General features: G+C 41.2%; 1 protein-coding gene across 1 annotated transcript in view; it reads right to left on the bottom strand.

Moving 5' to 3' along the window:
- Positions 1-24,293, bottom strand: part of astn1 (astrotactin 1) — a 337,883-nt gene that overhangs the window by 33,807 nt on the left and 279,783 nt on the right. Inside the window, 1 exon segment of the mRNA XM_030115287.1 lies at positions 169-446. Within this exon segment, the coding sequence (XP_029971147.1) occupies positions 169-446 (278 nt within the window).

Genomic DNA, 24,293 nt, shown 5'->3' with positions numbered 1-24,293 from the left:
AACTTATATGGATAGAATGGCTGAAAAGTCTCTTTTCCTGAGTAAACTTTTGTGTTAACTGAGGAACATTCGGTAATAATCACAAAAATTAAAGAACGAATAACTACAAAAAAAGGTATAAATGCATGTATAAAACATTTAATAAAGTTGAAAAGCAGCCGTGCGCACCTGGTAGGTCTCGTTGTTGGACACCAGCTCATAGATGGGCGACGCTTTAGTGATCTGCAGCAGGACGGGCTCGGACTGCTGGCGTCCCTGCGCCGCCCGGGGACTCATGTGGCAGAGGTGGCAGGAGCGAGGGCACTGACCCTGGCTGGTGCAGTCCATCCGCACGCCAGCCGCCATGCGCTTCGCGCCTGTGTCCAGCAGGCTGGCGATGTACGCGGGGTAGGTGAGCGTCCTTGGCTCCTTGTCGCGCTCCTCCGACTCTTCTGAGGGCGAATTACCTGAATAGAAACAAGGAATTGGATGATTTATTAGCTTAAATCCACAACATTAACACATAAAAACCTGGATAGATGGAAAGGCTGTGTGTTTTTATGACGAGATCCAAGTAGTAATGGAAAAAAGCTGAATATTGACTTTTTTTCTTATTTTCAACAGCATGGAAAAACCACCAAGTGTAATCGCGTTACCAAGTTCCCACCCTCCCTTCTGCAGTTTTTAGCTTTTTAGTATCTCACAGAGAATACATGAGCAGAAGTGCAAATATTTGAACCAGAACTATCAGAGCTCTGTGTTCCGTCTTCCAAAGAATACCAACAGTCAGGCCAAGTAAATCTGTATCTGTACTGGAGAATCAATAAAACAGTGAAGTCATATTAATATGGTTCTTGCCGTTCTTAGCTGCGCAATAAAATGTTTCCTTCGCTCAGGTTATAAAGTTTGAAGCAACCCTGAAAAACTGCAGTATCAGAGGAGAGAATCAGTAGAAACCAGGTAGATGAGCAATTCATGCCGCTTTTCTTACAATACCCGAAGGTGCAAAACTAATTTTGTTTGAACTGTATTAGATTTAGATTGGAAAAATTGGACTCAACAACAACAAATGTGTTGAGTTAAAATACAATCATGGAAAATTCTGCACATTATCAGCAGAGAAAACATTCTGTTTGAGAGATCAGTTCACACTCAGTCAAGCAGAGCTCCTGCTTTAAAAGAATACTGCCAATTTTAAACAAATTACAAGAAAAATACCTCAGTGAAATAAAGAAATGATTGCCGATATGAATTCTATACTTTACACAGTCAATGGATGCGAGACCATCAAACTGGAAAAAATTATTTAACTGACTTTACTGTTACTGATTTTTAACTCAATAGTAAAATACATAGAAACCCAATGAGTTAGCAATGCTGAATCAATTGTTTTAGCAATGCGTGTTTGGTTTTAAATGATAAAAAAAAAACAAAAAAACAAATGGTATCAACATGATGATGTCTCAACGTTGTCTTTACTGCTGCTGCCCATTACATTATTTTGATGAATCTATAAACTTTTATTTTTTTACATAGGAATCCAAAATCAAAAACCATAACAATCAGATTTTTAAAAATTACCACAATAGCACCTTTTCAACAGTTTCACAGTATACAAACCAATACAGATCCATCCTTTTATAAACTCAATATAAGATACAAGTATATTGCTGTGCTTCCAATATAATTGGTGTGGTGGGACAAATAACTTAAAAAATGTATTGTTTAAATAGTTGAAACTACTGCGATGTCATCTCGGAACGGTCTGACTTCTACTTGATAAAGAACCAATGAAGCAGAACACAAGGGAACTACACTTGATATAAAACTTTACCGCTATTTCATTTTTTTTTTTAATATTTTACACATTCAGAACTTGGTAGAACAGCTTTTAATATGAGCAAACGCAGGTAATTTAAAAGCTCAAGCACCAATTAGGGAATAGGCTTGTTGAAGGAGCCACCTTTGATGAAATACAGCTCATTTTATGAGCCATGCGATGACGGAACGAGAGCGCAGACGCTCCGTTACGGAAGAAAGCAGGTGAAGAAAGGAGCATCTTCTGAGTGTAAATCATTCATGAATTCTTATGCATCCCTGTTTACGTTTTCCCAGAAGCCTTCTAAAGGAGCTTTTGCACAGATAATAGGCCTCTCTGTGACCTAATTGAAGACATATTAGCATTTACATGCAAAAGCCATGTATAAACAGCCTCCATGTATGTGTAATTTGTGCATACGGAGTGTACGAGATTTGTCATTAGAAAAAGACTTGAGCCATAAGTACCACAATGATTACGTATTCAGTGTTTGCTTTTGCGTGAGTGTGTTGACAATTATCCCTTTGTGGATTGTGCCTTATCTATCACACATCTCTGGAATATATACACTCTTCAATTTGTCTGAAGCCATTTCAGTCATTAAGTTTCACAGGTTTAACTGACAGGTTACCAATATTTTATTTTAGCTGAATAAAATAAAACAGACTTCAGCAACCAAAACTAAATGGCCATAAACACGATGCTTCATAAATGTGCTGAGAAGAATAGAAAAGAAAAAGAAATAGTCTATGAATCCCAGAAGGAAATAATTGAAATACACCTTCACATAAGGTGACAATCACACAGGGCCAGATAACGGTGACGACAAAGCACGACAAAATATCTACAATGTCACAAAGCAGCAGAGTAAGCAGCAGCACAGTAACTGAATAACAACCCACAAATATCTGCCAACGCCAGACGAATGACATCCAACTTGGGGGATTTAACAATGATGTGCACTGAATAAGACTCCTTTGATTTTTATCACTGCCTCCAGATCACAGCACTGTATGTTGAATAATACAGCTATTTGTGATTCTCTCACAAGTGCAAATCTGTGTGTATCAGTGTCCTTAACAATGCTAGTGTGCGGTTCAGCCTGGGCCACTGATTCCAGATCAGCAGATAAGCCCTCACTGGCCGGAGAAATGTCAAGGTAAATGAGGTCTGAGTGAGGAACAGCTCCCATCGGTAGAAAAATCAAACTTTGCTCACATATTTTGACCTCTGCTCATCTTCAAGCCAAGAGTTGAGCTGGCCAGTCACATCCGGGAGAATTGTAGCTGACTGTGTGTGGAAGTGGGTGGATGGCAGCAAACCGATGTGAAATAGAGAGATAAAGAAAAAGGATTCCGCTCCGGGAGCGTGTTGACTAAACATCTGCATTCACAGTCCAGTGTATCTGAATGTTGCCAAGGATGTCAATGTCCTTGCACTCCCAATCAGGCAAAGTTCAATCCGTTTCCTGTCGAACTGGCCCACTTCCCGCTAATCAGCTTGCATCATTCTATCCTCACTTGCCACCTCCCGGCAGATGGAAATTAAACGTGGCAGTTATATTAGGAGAGGAGGGCACCTTTTAGGGCAGAAGAGATTGGCAATGATTAGTTTGGTTTAGTTTTGGTTGAGTTCAGCAGCGTTCACTGTCAGCTGAGACCGCAGGGTGTGTGTGTGTGTGTGTGTGTGTGTGTGTGTGTGTGTGTGTGTGTGTGTGTGTGTGTGTGTGTGTGTGTGGGGGGGGGGGGTATTAAAATGGATGAGCTGCCTCGCCTGAAGACACCTGATGGCCAAACATACACAGTACCGTATCACACCAAATCCTATCTGCTGCATTCAAAATGGAGGTAGTACAGTAACATACATACAGAAATGGGCTAACTCAACATTACACACCATAGGGCATTTTTTTCTTTTCTTCAATTTAAACCGTGCCACCTAAATGCACATTTGAGTAATGATGCTGCACACAGAAACTCCTGCTCTAAATTATAAAAAAAAAACAAAAAACTTCCACACCACAAACAATACAATGTTATTGCACCATTTTTCATCAGTGAAGCTCCTCCTTAAGTTTCTATTTTTAACCGTTGTTGTGTTGCACATAAAAAGCTGTTGTCCTCTTCTTCACAGGAACAAAATGACACTCCAGAGCAGTTTGTGAAAAGCCTCTACTTTGCGAGCCATCACATCACACATCAAGGGTCACTTTAGACTCACCCGAGCAGCTCCGCTGCGGGAGGACTGCCGCAAACAACTTCAGGAGGTAAATGCATAATGAGTACTTATTTTGCTGGCAGGTTGCTTTGAAGTTCCTTGTTTTTTTCCGATCGAGGCGATAAACCGGCCTTCTGTCAGCCGTCGTATAGCTGCGTTATCGGGTGAAAAGGTTGTCATGTGTTAAATTCACTCGCGCTGCTGCATGTGAAGCTAATTAATAGGAGAAAATAAAGAACGCGTGACTTCTGTGCGCATGTTTAGTGGCGACATCTGCATGAATCTTCTTGTACGCGCTCGTCTGCCACAGGTGTTTCGGTGTCTCATCCCAAGGTGAGCCACTGGTTGTAGCTGTGAGGAATAAATCTGATATTCATGCTGTGTTTTTTTGTCACACAAGAAGAAAAACAAGGCAGCATAGCGATTCTGTTTGAACTTTGCTAAATGTCTTTTTCTTTTTGTTGTTCTCAACCTTGTTTTGTCTCTAAGAAAATAAAAAAATGCTGTTTCGTGATTCTCTTTTCCTTTATGTGACAAAATGCAACACAAACAATTTCCTAATGCTGCAACACAAAAACATGTGTGGCGAGTGTGAGGACAGAACTGTAAGTATTGTTTCCCTTCTCTCACACTTTCTAGCATGTTCTCCTTCTTTACAGCCACACCACTCGTTTACAGTTTTTTTTTTCTTCATTCTGTCAATCCCTCTGATGGCATTTAGCTTCCTTGAAGACTAAAAAACTGTTTTCACACACTTATCCGAGCATCTAAACTGCTGTCAGCTTCAGCCCACGCACGTGAACGTGCACATGTCTGAAGGTTCTGAAGGTTCTGACAGGCAATACGCACACTTCCACACATACAGACACAAACAGTTCATTACAATAAGTAATGGCGGTGTGACTGAGTCTGATGCAAGTATGAAATACAGATTAAAAAGTCAAATTAAACCCAGTCTGTCTCCTTCGTCCTCCAAAATGAAATTTTTAACCAGGCTTTATAGGAGACTACCAAATTCAGTCAATCAAGATAATCTATGTGAACCTGTGAGTTACTTTTATGCTCGTGTAAGCATATTTCATCTGGAGAACTGCTGAAGCCATTCAGGGCATTTTCTGCTCCTTCAAAGGGTTTCACTCGCGGTGAGGCGTCTAGTTTCGCATCGTAGCTAGGACTGAGAGCTCACACGCCATCCATCAATATGTTTATTGAAAGGATGACATGTACAATCCGTAGAGCAACAACAGTTTAAAATATTTGTCCCCGAATAACATGAAACCGCGTCGTCGACACAAACAGATTTTGAGACCTTCACTAAACTGTCGACACGGGGCAAATGCGCGACGGCAAACTGGAAGCACAAGCCGGTATGACTATTTGCTTCTCCGCGGCTTTGAATGTTTGTGTTGTGAGTGTGTGGGTATGAAGCCGGGGATTTGGGGCTGCTTTGACCCGTGCTGTACCAGGCGGAGTGACTCATCTTCTCTATAGTACACAACAGATGGAGCTCAGAGCTATTCAGATTCATATAATACCTTTCCATCCAGCCCTTCCTCCCACACTATCCGGTAAAGATATAACTGCTGTTCATCTTTTCAAGTCACTTCCTCTGTTTACAAAAATATACTTTCAATCTGTCCATGCAAGTTTGTGACTATCAGGGAAAGAGAAGAAGACAAAAAAAAAAAAAAAAAAAAAACCAGATAAAAATGATATTTAAGCATGTAATCTTTATATGTTGTTTGTGCCGAAATTAAAAAAATTTTGAAGTGAAAGCCTTGATTCCCGGTCTTTTGAGACCCCTTCAAAAATTTCCATTACACTTACTTTCATCTCATCTCTTTGTGCAATAATGACTCATTAAATCAGCATCCGTCTCCGTGATCAAAGAGCTGTGATTTTAGCCCCTGACAGTATCTGTCTCATTTTAAACAGTGGCTTTTAAACTAAACGCGTGACTTGTCACCTCCGTGGCTCCCAGCAGCCTGAGCTCATCTCGTCTCTCCACGCTGCTGTGGAAAAACACCCTTTACCCCGTCTGCAGCACTTACTGCTTCGGCCACTAGATGACGCTAGTGGATCGTTCACACGGCAAACTGGGGAAACAGGAGATGCCAAAGAACATGCTCTATTGTTCAGCAGACAAAAAGAGGGCAAATCATATCTAACCTTTGAAATGTGCTTGGCCGAGATGAACATTACATGGTTATGGAACGTAATCATGAGCTCTCGCTGATCTGAGAATGTCTGAAATTAAAGCAGGCAGTAGCTTAGTAAATGGGAAAGCAGTGAGATGGAAAGCTGCATTAAAAAGGGCGAGTTTTGCAGGGATCACAGCTATTGTACGTGCGGAAGAGAAATGATAAACAGAATTAGAGGCTGCAAAAAGGAAACCGAAAGAGACACAGATAAACAATACAGTGGGTATGCTGTGTGTCAGTCTGTGTGATGCACTGAAACTCTAAACCTGCGAAATGGAGAAATGGAATACATCAGAGCGCTTAAACAAATCTGTGTGACAGGCAAATCTTCTCAGATGTGCACTGCTTGTGTTTGTTTCTCTATGTGCATGCACATACAGGTCCATCCCTGGCTTCCAGGTGCGCCGTGTACCTGATAAATTCATGGCAGCGGTGCGACGCTCCAGCTAAAGTCAATTCTAAATGAAAAGCATGAGACTTTTCCACAGCTACAGGGTCATGCTGAGATCCTACGTGATTATTACCGAGGAGAGGGAAAAAAAAGGGAAGGTGAAGGGAAGGCGTTTGTTTGCAAATCTGTTTGCATAAAGGGACGGGAGAGGTGTGAGCGGCGTGATTTAGGAATGTGACAGGTTGAAATGACTGACAGAGAGGGTTGTGCTAGAGTGTGATGTGGGTGGATATGCATTATCATGTGTGTGCAACTGCAACTGAACACCTTCTGCAGATGCATGGCAGCCATATAATCAAGCACTTCAACACCACAGTCAGCCATATGTGCTTTCCATCGAAACTTCAGTCCTGCATATTAATTTATTGAAGCAATGCAATCTGATATGACCAAGCTCTGTCAAAACTAACTGCAGGATTTGGAAATTAGACAAATCATCATTAACCACGGGGTCTACATCTGAACTATGTGACCACAACTGCTGAACTATCTCACAGCAAGGCACCAAACTCCTGCTGCTTACTGGCTGACCTGCACCTCAGCCAGAGGGCAAAACACATTTCCTTGTCGTATCAATTTACAAATCGCTAATTTACTGTGGTAACAGCTCATTAACCTGGGATTTATCAGTAACCTCACATTAGGGCTCAGTAATGGGGAAAGAATGAAGCTGAGAAAACAGATTATAGTAATTTGCTTGATCATTTACTGGTAATTACAAATCTGTTTACTGGTGAAGAATGGATGCTGTGCATCAAAGAGCCGTCATAATAATTCGGCAGTCTGTGCATCTTAACTTGTTTATTATTCTTAAATAATGCATTCAGCGTGCATGCAAGGCAGATTTTTTTTTTTAAATCATTTACAGTTTGCGGTGTTAAAATCAACAACATCTATCAGAGGAGAATAAAACAGACGTTCGTCTCAAAATTCACAGCATTCACCCCGAAATCAAAGAGTCCATGTTGTCCCACAGAGGCTTTGCTGCCGTTTCCTTTTTCATGAGTTGTTTAAAAAGGATACAGAGGAATGTTTTATGTGTGAGTGGTGTCTATTGAAGCGTTGTGCGCCATAAGGAGGTGCAGCATGTTAGCTGCAGGCCAGGTATTCCGAGTGATCTTCTGAGCTTAGCGCTGCGTCTCCTCTTCATGTGGCGTAACATTGAAAGCGACAAACGATGCCGTTCGGTATTTCGGATTTGTACTGCACACATGAACAAATAATACCAACCATTAAAAATGTGACTGAGATATTTAACAGATCCAGAATGCATAAATGTTTTATCATCTTCAGATGGTTCCACTTAGAAATGTATTGCAAACATCTGATTTTGTTTCTTGTCAATCAAACATTTAAATATGAGGGGTCTGTCACCTCAATATATCAGCCTTCTGGTTAATTTGGACGAATTCTGCCGCTGCATGTATTCAGGAAACCATGAGGAGACCAGATGATTCAGGAAAGATCAGACTGCAGCAGCAGGCCCTCGGTTCACCTCCACATTGCACCTCTCAGCCTCGCAAATGGATACATTTACATTTTCTTATCGAGAGCGAGTCGGAGGAGGTATTTGTGAAGTTGTTTTTGTTTTTTTTCCCCCCACACAGGCATATATTCAAAATCCCCCACACATCTTAGTCATTTAAGGTAAGCAAAACGCCAAGTGATTACTGAATTCAGTTTGAGGTAATGCTGATTTTTGGTTGAATAAGAATAAATTAGTCTGTAAAATGTACTGCCTGCCCACCTTGATGAATTTTAATCACTTGACAGCAAAACACATGATCAGAAATGTAGAAATGGTCACAAAATCAGGGAAGTTTTGAGACCTCTGACCTTTTGAAAAGATGAAATCTTCAAAGGTGAGAAAACAAAATAAAGTGGAGATCTTCTAAAGGTAATTATATTTTTAATGTTCCAGCTCATCTGTAACACTACGTAGCCTCTGCAGCCTTCTTTCCCGTTGCAGGGCTTTCATTGAGAAGCCTAGCGGGGGCAATCCCTCCACTCCGCCACTTCTTGCTCATTCAGGCTGCGCACATAACGAGGCACGCAAACACACTGCTGAAGCTATCCACGGCGGTATCTGACGAGGCTCGCCCGGCCCTGATGGACGCTTTATGTTAAAAGCGGTCCGCGGCACACGGAGTGTTAGCAGGCGCTGTTTGTCTAAGAGCTGATTAGGGCTGATGACCGCGGCCTGACAGGCCCATTAGTGCCATCGCCTTCATAGATGCTGAAGGGCCCCGTAATGTTGTCAGTGTGTTTTCCTGCATGTTCTCTGTACGTGTTCATCGGCTTCACTTTCATGGCCTCTCACTTATGCTCGCCACTCCTTCACACATTAATGTCACGAGGGATTTTTTCTTTTTTCTTTTCTCCTGGCGTGGACTGCTGTGCATGAATGTACTCTTCAGCAGTTCAGTCCCGTGCACTTTGATTATGCAGGGAAAGTATTCTTTAATTGATTAATCAGGCTTCATCAGGAGATGAGGCAAATGATAAGGGAGGCTTCAATATTCATCAAATATGTTAATGTAGGTATTTGCTGCCTGTGCAAGCTAAATTTTAAATAACAGAAAATTAAGCTGATTGAGATATTTCTTCTGATATTGTCATTAGTATTCCAGATAGCACTGCAGTGATTCAATTTTTTTGGGCAAATGTTCAAGAAACTTGTGAGAGTTTTAAAGAGCAGCAGCTGGACTAATTAAGTCAACTTCGTGAGAAAATATGCTCACTCCAAATTAAAGTGAGCAGGTATGTTTTCAATAAGGCTAGGATGAGATTCAGTGTCTTCCAGGGCTGAAATGGAAAGTTGAACCACCAACATTTTGACTGGAAGCCAATCTGCTCCCTGAACTGCTCCCACAGCTATTCTAACAAATACCACATTTTGATGTGTAGGAAAGAAAGAGTAAAAACACAACACACCTGGGCGCTACCCGAAACTCCCACTGCCTCACAAACCTCACAAGAAAAACCACAAACCTTTGATTCTCAACAAACTCCAGGGAAAGTTGTGCTGCGACGTAATTTGCAGTTATAAACGTGTCTGAATGCGGCGCGCAGCAAGTCTCCACCACACTGTTTCTAACACTCCTTCCGAACCCACACACCTCATTGTCATGTAAAGTGTATTTTTCATTTTTATCTCTTTCGCCACTCTTCAACCACTCCATTTGCTTTTCAGCCCACAGCATCGCGGTTATGTTGAGAAATGTCGAGAGCCACGAGCGATTAATACTTCTACCTCCTGCACGCTTCGGCGTCAAACATCCCACCACTGGCTCTTTCTTCTTATAGTTCTGTGAATTGTTGGGGGACATGATGTGCTTCTGAGCAGTGTGAGCTCTCCTGCTACTGAAGAACAGAGTAATGTAGTGTAGCGAAATGTTCCACAGCTGATGGTGGTCTCACGGCTGCTTCTGTTGCATCTTTATCCGAATAAAACCCCGAGGAGTCCTTAATGAACCCAAGATGGAGAGGAATAAAAATGGAATAACATGTAATGATAGGAAAGGAAAAAAAAAAAAAAAAGCTGCTAGTGGTTGAGAAATAGCATGAAGCGGGAACAGAAAAGGCCAGTTTTGCATGAGAGGCAGTGCAGCATGAAACCTGCTATTTCTGAATATCCGTCACTGGCTACAGGAGAACTCCTCTTTGACTGATGACCTTTTCTGTGCACTCACATTTACACAAAGGATGAGTCTTCCCTTTAAGTTTCATTCAAAAGATTTGAATTTCAAATTCCCTTTTATTGTCTTTCAATAAAATTCATATGTACACCCACATGGCGTGGCTTCATATCTCAGCATGGGTTGAAAAATAAAGGCTAAAAGAAAAAAAAAAAAAAATGGGTTCGTGACTCTATTAGCATTCGCTACCAAACAAGCATTTGATAAATCAGAATAAGACTCATCCACCATGTGCTCGTGGAACACATGCTTTTATAAACTCGGATCACACAGTTTTTAATTTGATTAAATTTTTCATGTTATTGTGCAGATTTTAAATGAATACTAATGAAGAAAGTAAAGGATCTCTTTTCTTCTTCTTCTTCTGCCACTTTCTTAAATAAATAATGCATAACATTCCTGGAAACACGTTTTAACCACGAGTCAAAATGAACTGCATATGAAAATGCATTACATATAATGTCCAGCATATGTGCATGAAAATAGAAATGGATGTAAAGTGTACTTGCATGAAAACACATGACAGCGAGAAAAGAACTATAGGTAATAAAAGCAGTAGATGGAATTAAAGAGAGAAAAAAACAGTCCACCAACTTAGTGTTACTTAAAACAATTTAGTATGCAAACAATTATAGCCATTAGGTTTGACACATCTGTGCCACAAGAGAGAAAAGATATAATTGAAAGCCCTTCTGAGAGCACCTAATGAGCGTAATAGGCATTACTTTAGTAGCTATCTTTAATTAGAAGAAAGGTCATATATCTGTTGTGAAAGTATCTGTTGAGCTGTCTTTGAGGCAGGATGCAAAAATAAATATACATATGAGGGTGTTTTTACAGCATTGAGAGAGGGTAATGCAAGTCTCCCTAGGAACGCCGTAGTTAGCTGTGACGTGATCTATTCGAATATTTTCTCGAAAGTTTGGATATCAGAATCCATTTCCAGTGCACTTTATCATGTTCGACAAGAAAACATGTTGAAAAGAAAAAAAAGAAAGAAAGAAAATACAAGTCATCTGCATTGGGATGCCAGCTTCAAGCCCTGTTGTCAGCAGGCCTGCATTTCCATTTAAATTACCCCGGGAAGTCTCCAGTCTACCTTCGTTAGTACCGTGGCCACTTTCCTATCAAACAACCAAAATGCTGCATTCTCACTTTATGCGAACGCACTGATCTAACGCAGCAGAGTTTTTCCAGAGTGATATATGGTGCCTTCTGCGAGAAGATTTTGCAGAAAAACAGAACAAACGGGAGAAGGCACATTCGGCTGGTCCTCGGTCTAATGAAGCGGAGAACCCTCCAAAAGAACAGGACTTAAAAACCACAATTACCAAAAACAACTTTATATTGGTCGTTTAAGACAGGTGACCTGAGAAGACGATAAAAAACGAGCAGTAGCAGCTCCTCTGAAAACCAGCGATGATTAGCAGGTATTAAAATCCAACATCGAGTATGAATAAACCATAAATATACACACAGGGCAGCTTGTAACCATACAAAATAGAATTTTATAGCATATTCAGAGGAGGACAGGCCAGTCTGAGTCATTCACGGCTGAATGATTTCCAGGTTTCAAAAAGCTTCAAGGTAACATGTTTTAACTTTGATTTGAAGCTCCACTCTTCAGTATCTCCTGTATTTACAAATAATTCCGCACACATACAGACTGGCAAATATTACACCGAGATATTTAAGATTTACTTGAATGGGTCTTTTGAATTTCACCTTGTGGAAAAAAAAAAAAAAAAAGAAAAAAAAAAACATTTCTGTGAAATGAAATCAGAAGAAGCAACAGTATGAATGCTCGGTTGTTTTTCCCCGACACTGCTCTGCTTTTAATGGAAACTGCAGATGACGTTCACGGCGCTTGTTCAGGTGATCTGTCAACCCGAAAAAAAAAAGAAAAAAGTGAAAGAAACGTCTCATTCACTCATCACAAATCCACGGGAATAATGCGACTGTCAACAGAGGTGCTGTTCTCTTTCTCTAAGTGACAAAAAGCCCGAGGCAGTGACAACTTATTTATGCTAATGAATGTTTTTTAAGAGGCAGATTAGCCTGATGCTGCAGCGGGTGATGCTGCGTGCTCGATGTTGGGGAAAGGAAGAGAGAGAGAGAGAGAGAATGAGAGAAAAAAAAAAAAAAATCTCATTCCCTCATGGCTTGCGAGCCATCATCTTGGACATGTCGGCTCCAGTGACCGCTCCGAATCATTCCTCTCTGTAAGGCCTGTTGGTGTGTCTGAGAGTTTCCACTTGCGCGGGACTCGCAAACACACCCATACAAAACACTCACAGGTGGAAAAAAAAATCCGCCAATGAAAGGTGAGGACCATAAAGGTCGACGGTGCCGTGGGGGATTTCTTTTTTTCACGACGATAAAGATCAATTTGACCGTCTGAGACTGTTGGTAATAAGATATAAGATGGTTGTGGGGGGACTTGTCTGCCAGAAATCTATAGCAGAGGCCATCCATTTTACCCTGCCAACTGGGAGTTGTAGTGAAGACTCGACAGCACACGCGTGCGCACACACACACACACACACACACACACACACACACACACACACACGCGCGCGCGCGCGCGCATCAACGATATAAAAAACGGTTTACACCTGTTTCTGCTTTCCCTGGGATCTGCCAGTGTGGAGCTATGGGCTGAAATACATTTATTTTAACCCCCCTCCCCGCCTTCTTCTTCTATTTTTTTTTTATTTCTATCGTCTACATATTTATTCTCCCACTGTTATTCTGCTGTGGGTGGCCAGGCAGGTGCATTCGGGGCTCGGCCCTTATCTCTCCAAATGAGACTGGCAGCTGGCATTTTCCTTCACACAGAGATTACGGAGGGGTGCGAGGGAGGAAAGTTTGCTTCGCACTACTTTTATCGCTGACCTTCACGTCAGGGTCTCACACCGCTCCAACAACTAAACTCTCGGCTCATCCAAACGAGTTAAGAGAGGAATTGATAAATGTGAATAAAAGTCAGGGGAAAGACATCTAAAACTTCTGCTGCACCTCGGTGCCATCATGGACATCGGCCGGTGCTATTCTGAAACAGACTCTCAAAAGAAACAAAGCACTGGATTTCTAAAGAGAATCTTAATCTTTTTTTTTTTTTTTCATATTAAAAATAATCCAGTTTGACTTGCTCTGTGGATCTGATAGAAGCTGCTGCACCAGTCAGGGTTCAACATACCAGAGGTAAAGGTCACCTGCTTTGTCTTTATTAGAAACTTCATCTTATCTGGGCGTCTGTTTGGCTGAAGATACACGGGTCAGGAGGATTTAACGCCTCTTTCAAGCTGCGGCGTTTCAAGGCTAATCCATTTCATTTCAAGCTTTAGTGTAAGTGTCCCTTCTCCATTTGTTATTTGGATCTCGTTTCATCCTGAGGCTCATGAGTTCATCCTTTCAACACTGATATCTAGAACGCTTCAAATGATTTACATCTGTCTCCGAGGTATAACAGAGATATGAGCTGATGAAAGGACAAAATGATGAGAACGACTCATGCAAAATAATAAGTGTTTCGATACCGACTGAGAGCTGGTACTGATCCACCACGGTGCTTTAAACAGGATGAAGTTACATGGTCCTCATTGAAGTGAACATTAGAGCTGTGGAGATTCCTCCTCTGGGAACCAACAAGGTCCAAACTACATGTAGATCTTGTTAATAGACAAGGATTAAAAGTCTTCAATTTAACAAAGAGAGAGCCTATTGATAGATAGAGGAAGCGTGTCAGTATAACGACGCCACAATTAAAACGGCATTTTACAAAAACAAATAAGCCTGTGAGGTACTGAGGTCAGACACAACTGGATTCATCAGTTCATCCTATCATGAAACACAGGAAATAAAGGTGCTGTCTGAACTTCAGGAAGTAATGGAGCTGTGCATATAGCCCATTGGGTTTTCTTTCCTGTGAATCAAATCTCAGGTAGAACATGCAAACCTAAAACACACAGAGGCCAAAGTCCAGACTCAAAAGTGTAAATTCCTACTATCAGTGATAACATTGCACTTCCACGCTGTTGATCTGAAATGTTTTCATTCAACTCTGATCGGTCGACTTCGCAGAGTAGGCGGCATTAGCCGAGTGCGAAAAGACAAAACAGAGGGAAAGGTTGAAGGGAATCGGACGGTCGAGCGAGTCATCTGCTGGCTTACATACGGGCGGGAAAAACTTGTGCAAAGCTCACAGCAGTGAGTGAGCAGAGTGGCTTTTATCTGGGGCGTGTTTCAATCACTTCTCATTACAGAGGCTCAGAAGCAGAGGCTCGCTGAAGGCTGTTGACAAGCTATAGGGTTTAACATAAAATCTCTCGCTGTGTAGGCAAAATCAAAGCTGTGAGAAAACGCGGCTCCCCGGGGAGCCCACTTCTCCGGCAATTATCCTCCAGGAGCTCTTGCCACCTCGCATATCGGAGAAATGGAAAACAATGGATTCATTGTCCGTCACTATTAATTTGCGCGATTCCAGGGTGGAGGGGATCTGATCAATTACGGAAGTTTAATGTCGGGTGAAATTTACAGGTTTGAGTGTATGCACCAGGACTGGGTTTCTGTTTGAGCAGTTTTAGTCTGTGTGGTGACATTTATGTGAAAATCTCTATTCGGACCTTCCTCGCTCGTCATAATCATTGCTTTCAGCTTATCCGTACAGCGTGCGAATCAATATGAAGAAGCCGTGGTCAAGTGTGCGATTATGCTTGGAAAAGCAATTGATCGCACAGCTTTAACTGTTAATGCAACACATTAAAAGTAGAACAGTGTGATTTTTCTGCCTCTCGGGTGGAAAAGACTTCAATATGAAGTTTAATAGATGTTGTAGTATGATGGTGAACTGCTTCCTAAAATCCTTTGGCTTTGTGATTACGACTTTAATAAAAATTGTGCTAAGTCTTTGTTCAGCATCAATATATCTCTGTTGTGAGATTTCTCAAAAATACAAAAAAAAAAAAGTGATTTCAGTCATGTAAAACTAAAGGAAAAGATTATAACGCAGCACACAAAATACCCAAAACTAAATTATGGTAATTTGTTAGAATAAAGGGAAATAAATTGCTGCAAAAATTAGCAATTGGTGTAATGGTTTAGTTTGGAAGGATTCAGCAGCTATCTGTAAACCTCTGTCTTGGATTATGGCTGCCAGGCTATCACTTTCTTCAGTTTTTTTAAAAAAAGGTTTGGCATTATGTTCACCCATGGTTCTTGCATGGGTTGGAAATTGTGGGAGACACAGATTAAACCTGATTTTCCACGGCGACTGAAAATGATGGCAGCGGGGCAAAAATGTCCTTCACGATGCACTGTAAAAAAAAAAAAAAAAAAAAAAAAAAAAAATCCCTCTACAAATGAAAACATAGCTGGAACACACTGTTAGGACAAACACTGCCACTGATTATGGATCAGATAGCGGGAGCAGCAAAAGAAAAGGAGAATACGGTAAACAGGTATTGATCAGCTTGTGACAAAACATCCATTTCTCTCTTTCAATCACACGCGAGCCCTGACCTCTCCTCTGACACTGTGCCGTGCAATCATTCTCTCCTCTCTGCTTCTTTTTTTTTCTGGCTCCCCTTTCAACTAATTCCCTTCCTCTCCCACTCTACCTAAAAGTCTCCCGACCGCTTCCCTGTGCTTATAAATAACCCGCGGAAGACATTTCACAGAGTGCAGCCTTGCTGCAGGAGCTGTCCCAGCAAATGGAATATAATAACCCCCCCGTCCCCCCCTCCCCTCCCCTCCGCTCCGCTCCGCTCCCCCGCCTCTCCACCTTCCCGGTGTGCTGCAGGTCCGATCGGTGCGGCAGGAAATATCAGTAATTAGACGGAGAGCACAGTCTCCCTGCAATTACTGCCTCCTATCTGAGACATTCGTTAAGCTTGTTAGCGGGGACTGGTAGCTTCATTAGCAGAGCAGCGAGTGGCAGCGGCGGCAATAAACCTGATTTATATCCATATTGCTGGTGACCTTTGTCGCACATCATCCCCCCTTCCTTTTGTTCCCTTACATGCAGTTTTCAGTCATCAGATGGGATTAGAATATAGTATACTCCTACAAAAACAGTCCCCAGAGCTGTTCTCTCAGTGATGATTGATAGAGAATACCAAGGTGTGGAAGGTGGCCACTGTGTAGTCCGTCACGTCTGTGGGCTTCAAATATCTCCGTTTTTATGTATTTAAAGGGTTGTTTAGGTTTTGTGGGAAATATTTTATGTAAACCATAAACCAGATGCCAGTTAGAGGATTTTATGGTGGAGTAAGTACAACAAGAGCTTGTTTTGGAAATTTGGATAAAAACAAACCCACAATTATTACTCCGAGTAGAAAGGACTGGCAAAGAGCAAACAGACACCGTGAATATCCTCGAATGACATTTTAACTGATTTTAACTGAACTGTGGCAGCTGGTTGCAGAAACAGTAATGAAGAACCAGGCTGAAGCCACTGATGGGAACAATTTTATGTCTTTACGGTGAGTTGTCAAAGGTGAGCCACCACTCTCTGAGATTTTGCAATTACACAAACTGGAACTTTAACCGTTGGTCATCCTTGAGTTTATGTGATCTCGGACCGGCTCTGCGATGGCGAGGGAGTTGTAACAATTTTGATGTAAGTTCTGGAAAGACTTTGATTAAAAAAAAAGTATCTGGTTGAGATTGAGCTGTGGGATGTTTTCATAGTCTGGTCTTCCTGCTGGGAGGCAGACAGTCCGTACTTCCCGCCCAAATGGGCTAAAACACACACTTTTGACTTTACACACAACACACAGCAAATGCGACAGTCATCAGATGCTTTCTGGTTATCAGGATATAATGTTATTTATTTAACACATGCGAAAACTGCAAAACACCTCAGTTAGAACTGTGGATACTGAACCAAATAATAAACTTATAATTGTGGGAGAAGAAAAAAAAAAACAGACCAAATTTCAGGGTGTCTACAAAAGTTCTTGAGAAGTTTTGGTTAGAGGAAATTTGCCTTTGTTCCAAACTTTCTACAGCCATCAAACTGAAAACTATATTTACTCCAGTGTTGACAAACCATCAGAGTGCCTCCTAATGGGCTGAGGAACTTAACTGTGGCTGCCATATAATGACAACTACAGTCAATTCTGCTGTGGAGTTCAGAAAATCAATTGGTGAGCCGAGGACAATGTGCATTCCAGGAAAGGAATGTCATTATTCATAGCGAACTGGCAGTAAATGTTCAAAATAAAGAGCTTTTTCAGTGCCCACTATTTAGAGGCATTGGATATGGCTTTTAAAGCACTTCGAAACAAATGCAGGCTACATGAATGATAAGTAGTTTAGGCGCATTGAAAAGAAAATCCAACAAAAGTTTTCAGAAACTGAGTTGGTGACTTTTTTTTTTTTTTTTAAGCAGCTCAAACCTTCAATATATGCACAGCCTTGATTTTGCTCCTTTTGTTTATTATCAGTATTATTTGTTTAAAAAAAAAGTCCTTGTGTAAAAAATAACCCTATTGGATCAAAGACGGCTCGGAAATCAATAGTGTGAAAAGCAAGAAACTGCAATTATTTTTTCTTCTATTGAGCTAATTATCTGCACACTAAGCCTGCAGTGGGGATGACAACCTGGAAAATTTAAAAAAAAAAAACGAGAACTCATACGACTCTCTCCAAAATCAAGAAGAAAATCATTTTCTCCATTTTTCACTGACGGCTTCAGGTTCATTTTTCTTCTCTTGGTTTAAAGGAAATCATAAGAACTTAAGATTAATCGCAGTAGCTTTTTGTTGTGGAGTGAAACAGCCTGTGCGTATTAACAGCTCTCAGCAGGACTGCTGGCTTCTCCTTTGTAAACAGCAATGTAGTAGTCAAGATCCAGACGTCTAAAAATATAAAATGCATTTGATCTCACAAGAAACTGAATCAGTTCCAAAACTTCACACAAACACACCTTTTTTTTTCCTTCTTATTTTTGCTAATTATGACAAACTCTCGGCATGTTCATGTGCGCATGGAGTTCCTGTTTGTGTAAAATCCTGTTGAATCCCTGTTTATGTGTAACTGGTGTCTGTGCAAGGATTCAAACGGATCTGTTTATTTCTCATATGGAGTCGCAAGAACAGACGTGAATTCATGGTGTTTGTTTCTTGCTCTCGCGGCTCTCGCGGTGGTTTTTAACTCTTGGTCACCATGAACAGTCTGCCGATTCCTCCGTGTTCCTTCATTTTGTCTAACAGTACGTACAGTGTTTGCAACAACAAGCAAACACAGTTTCCAAACATCGGATGACACCTCTCAAATGTTTTGCGAGTAAACATTGCCGCAGCGCTCCGCATATCAACGTGCAAACGAAATACACGCATGCACAACCCGCACAAATTTCTGCTCATTCGATGTTCATTCTCCTGCGATAATGTACAGAATAATGACGTGCTCGGGCTGTCGACCGCGCGTCCAGCTACACGCATCCAGAGAAAGCTATTTGCAAACACAAGTGCACCTGGCTGAAATGCGCTCGGTGTCACAGAGTGACTCTCAGTGGAAATCTGGATGCATAGTTGTAGAGTAAGTGTCTCAGACAGTGAGCGCGGCGCCTAAGCATATTTTTGAAATGCACAATAAGGAAATCTCATGTCTTCCTGGCTTCATTACTTATGTGCTCTTCAGTATCTGTGCCCAGTGAACCCGTCTTTCACCCTGAGTTGGCTGTGATGGGTTTTTCTTTTAAGTTCTGGCAAGATATCAACATCCTCGCTCCAGTAATTTGGATATGTCCTCGGTATTACTCTTAAATTATGTTTGTTTCACTGGTTGTCAGCTGCTCTTGCAATACGCAGGAGATGATGACATTTTGATTCTTTTTTTTATTTTTGTTAAGGGGGGGGGGGTTGAAGGTTATGGGGTTATGCAAACAGGACAACGCTGAGATTAAGTTGTAGAAAGAAGCGTGACAGTGAGATCGACTCAACCGTCAACAGAAATGTGCGACAGCGGCACTTTATTTTCCTTTGGAATAATAAGTTTCCTCATTAATTTAATTCATCTACAAGTTCATACCATTGTAAGTCTAGTCTGCAAAAAGTTTTAATGGCTGAAGTTGACTTTTTACAAAAGCTAAAAGAGCTTTCTCGTCACACAGAAGAGGATTTGCCACAAATTCAGAAAAAATAAAACCAATAAATATGAACTTGTGAGAGTGAGGAAGGGAATTATGTGGGAGAAATATTTTTGTCACAGATCGTGAGGTCTGAGATCAAAATTAAAAATAAAACTCCCAGCCTGGAAAATAATGGAAATTGAAATGTGTGTGTGTGTGTGTGTGTGTGTGTGTGTGTGTGTGTGTGTGTGTGTGTGTGTGTGTGTGTGTGTGTGTGCACGCGCGCGGTGTGTCTATCTTAAGTAATGTTCCTGCCTGAAAAGTAAAAGTTGGAAGGCTGTGATGCAAACATTCAGAGAGAAGGTGGAAAGTGTAAAAAAACAAACAAAAAAACAACAACAACAACAAAAATCACACTTTGGTCCAACCAGGGATTTTTTTTTCTCTTTGTTCTCCTAATTTAACATTCTCCATTCTTCTATATCCAGCCTTTTTTTTTTTTTTTTTTGTCATTAGCAGCTTTCTTGCTGAGGAGGTGTGTTATATATAAACATGTGCAGTCGGTGCTGTTAAATAATTACATAAAAAGATCTTTAATCACACCTTTGTTCAGATTCGTGTGCTTTAAGTCTGCCAGAAAAAAAAAAAAAAACCCTTCATCTTGCAGATTGAAAGAAAACCAAAAAACTTCCCCCAAAACAACCTCTTCTTGCCAACCGTATAATTACATGCAAATATCAAAATGTGTTTTTTTAGGAATGCTTATCCCAAGATTGCTTCATTTGACAAGACTTCTCACAGATGAACTATGTATTTCATTGGTTAAGATTTAATAGCAGGATTCTTCCAATGCATCTACTACACATCACATTTTACCCCCATGCCATGAAGCAAAACTTATTTGTTCCTTTTAAATCAGTGGCATATTGACTTGATTTTGGGAAATACAATTTAAGCCTAAGGTTCACAGAAACATGATTTCATAAATGGACTCCTAACACATATTTTTCATTTGTGTGGCTCGGACACATTTCATTACTGTGGTAGAAACTCAGGGAGTGAAATTTCTTTTAATACCAACATGTATTTGAGAAAAGCCACAGTGAGGATGCAAGTTTCCATGTTCTCCACGTGAATGCATTGGTCCTCCCAAAGTCCTAAAGCACGCATTTGAGGTCAACTGTTGACTAAAACACTGGTAATGTGAGTGTGTGTGACAGTGTGTGTGATTCTGTGGAGGATCCGCTCCTCCAGCACCCTGACATGGATAAACCAGCACAGCAGATGGGTGAATGGATCCGGGTCTTTACAGCATTTTAACACAGTTATACGATTGTGCCGCCGCTCATTCATGTAAAAAAGACATAACTGAGTCATAATATCTACAATATTTCTTAATTCCATGTTAAGCTCTTACTTCTATCCTATTACATGCTCTGTTTGACATGCTTAATGATATTTCACTGAGAGCAGAGGACTCGGCGATAATAAGCCTGATTCTGGTCAACAGCTCCATTCCAGTGCTTCTCACATTACCAGTACGTCGCTGCAGTGTGTGCAACCGGCAGTAATAAGCTCAGTGGCTCGGTTATCATTCCACAATCTCCCGCTCCAAGCCACAAAACTGACTCAATACTGTCAAGTAATCTGAATTATGCATGGCACAACATTCAGCAATTGTTTTTCAGTTTGTACTTTTCAAAATAATTTTTCAACCTTAAGACACAAGCAGCAAAAAGGGGCAGAAAGTCTGACAGAGACCGAAAGGAACTGGATGGCTCGGTCGCAGTTTTAAAAACACATCCACGTAGGTGACACAACCCGAAGCAGAAACCGAAAAAAAATGATGAAAAAAAAAAAGAAGTCCGGACAATACACTGAATGTGCTTTTGTTCAAGAACATACACATGGACAGTAAAGGTGGCCATTGATAACAGCAAAGTGACTGCACTTACAGATATTACCAGAAAATTAACATTTAAATCACTTGCCAACCTCTCCTATGTAATATCAATTTAAATGGCTTTCAGTGAATCATGTTGGTTGTCACCAGAACTGAAACAAGAAAGATGGCTTCATCTGTGTGAGATAATTAGGAGGGCAGCGTCATACAGGCTGCTGGTGTATGATTTTGCGCATAACTCAAATATAAATTGTACACACAGGAAATGACAGGCCCCTGTGGGTCTGCTCTGGCCCGATGAAAGACGTTCAAATTAATAAAATGAATTACGCCAATATTATGCCCAGCAGAGTGGACACAGTTGTTCAAGCTCATAGAAGAAAATCAATGAAGGTTATAAACTTTTGCTAAGAAAAGCTGCTCCTGTTCCCATGCATCAGTGGCAATGCAGATAACAGGATGAATTCTTTTTTTCCACTGTGAGATGTAAAGCCACAGACAATTCTTTATATCTTGGGCCTCTTCCAGTTTTATTTAAAGTTTCAGTTGTACTTGCATAAATGAAAAACCTAACTTATTCCGAATAGGTGAGTCTTCAGATTTTGACTTTTGAATATTTTCTTTATTTTGATTAAACTTATATAGTATAAGCTTTAAAATTAGTTTTTCCATTATACCATGACTAAAAGGATGTGCAACACAAGGTCACGCTTGTATACCGTCCTTGACTATATGCTTGAGTAAAGGTATTTGCAATCTCCACATCTATCACATTTTTCCTTTGCGTTTGAACCTCGAAGAAATCCCATAATGTAAAACATTTGGTACACAATTATGTTTTAAAAACCAAGAACCAAGAATATTAACCCAATATATAAAAAAACCCAAAACCAGGTTAACATATTCAGAGCTCTGTCATGCAGAGTTTTGATATGAGTCAGGAGTCACAGCGGCAAAAAAAAAAAAAAAAAAGTGGAGCAAAGAACTATGACGTGCACTCACTAATCAATCTCAAACAAACGCCAGTTCCTTAGGATTAGAGACAACTCGATAGTTCCAAGTCAGCTAACTGCTCTACTCTGTTAGTAATCCAGATCAGAACCCAGGAGAAAACCTGTGGGAAAGACCAGTACAGTCTGCAGAGCACAAACCACATGTCAATACCAAGAAGGTATGCCAGCCTTTGTTCTTATAAAACGTTCACTGGGAATATTTTGGTGGGAATAAAACAAAACAAAACAAAACAAAACAAAAAAAAGTCTTTTCTGCCCTTCGCTATAGTTGTTAGCTATCAAAATCAGCCAGTAGAGCAGCTCGGAGGCCATCAGTGGAATAGCAGGGTAGTAATTTGCAGCTGCCGAGCACGCCTTGGGATCTGGCAGGGGTTTACTGAGCATGCATGCTCTGCAACGCCTGATTTGATAATCACCCGTGTACTCCAGAAGTACCTGCATCCATCATGCCACTTGTAAACACAGCTGGACAGCTGGGTATTCATGGCATAAATTAGGGCCTCCTGAGAAAATCAGAGGAAACATCGGTTCGGTTGGCTCCTGAAACTTGTTTGGACCACTTTCCATATGACTGGGGTTTCCCATGACTGGTTTCATGATCATTTCACTCAAAGCAGCTTTTTATCTGTGGGGGTCTGCACTCGCCTGACGCAAATCCAGCTAACCATCAGTGAGATGAGATGGAAAAGAGAGGCACCGGGAAGAAAAAAAAAAACGGAGTAAAAAACACGCTTGCTTGAAAAGATAACACCTTAATAGACATTCCTAAAGGAAGTCCATACTCTGAGTCACTCGGCTGCTCTGCCACCGAAAGGGTGAATCCTAGCATTGAGCAGGTTGTCTGGAGAATACATACCATCATATTTCATCACACACTGTAATCTGGATTTATTTTTGACTGGGCCTTTTGCTCGATGTCAAACTTTTATCAAATTCCATATGTTTTCCTCTCTGCAGTATATCTATTTTTCAAGGTGTCCACTTTTTGTGATGCGTGAAATTTCCTAGCTGTCACTATCAGCTGGAAACCACAGTCGGTTGGGACAGGAGCAAGAGCCTCTGGGGTTATCTGGAGCACACACGCGCACGTTTACACACACATGGTTGGCAGCCAAACCGGGAGTGAGTGACTATAGCTGTTATCTCAGACATATCTCCAGACAGCGGTTATCCAAATCTGTGCACTCGGCTTGGCACAGCACACCACCGCGAGCCTTTTAGACACACTAGTCTGGACAGATGGATGGCGGGGAGGGAGGCCGGCAGAGGGAGAGTCAGTTTCGATGCATTACCGAAGAGAGATGGATGGAAAGGAGGCGGAGGACGAGGAATTGTAAAGGAGAGGGGGTGAGAGGCAGCGTGAGAGTGAGACTCAAACCATTCAGATGTGGCATGATGGAGAGAAAGAGAGAGCCAGGACAAATGAAAGGAAATAGAGTGATGTGGGTGATAGAGGAGCAGATAGAGAGCATGAGGAGAGGACTAGAGAGATGATGACCTGTCTGTATTAAGCTGCTCCATGACAGGAAATTGGCCACTGACCTGATGCTCGCTGACAAGCCATGAAACTGCCTGTCACAACAAGCACCTAACAAGTCATTTAGTCCCCTGCCAAGTTTTCAACTGCACGTTTAAGTAAGAAAAGCAAAAGAGAACGCCATTCGAATTAAACTGGCTCACCGAATTTTAGAAATTTGGAAAACTATATTAAGGTACAGCGGATTTTTCACATCAAACAGCAGGTTCACAGATCAAAGATCATTTTAAACACATTTTCGGATCACGTATATTAAAAGTCAGCGTAGATGTTCATATCAGACTAGTTAGTACTAGTTGAGGTTTATTGTTCTTTGCACATATACATACATGGCTTCATTACATAAACAACAGCGGCCACTAGTGGCCTGGCATGTCATCGTCTCTTGCTGTTTCTGTG

This window comes from Salarias fasciatus, chromosome 18, assembly GCF_902148845.1.
Source record: "Salarias fasciatus chromosome 18, fSalaFa1.1, whole genome shotgun sequence".
Lineage (NCBI taxonomy): Eukaryota > Metazoa > Chordata > Actinopteri > Blenniiformes > Blenniidae > Salarias > Salarias fasciatus.
Note: the sequence above shows the minus strand (reverse complement) of the source record. Positions and strands in the feature narration are given on the sequence as shown.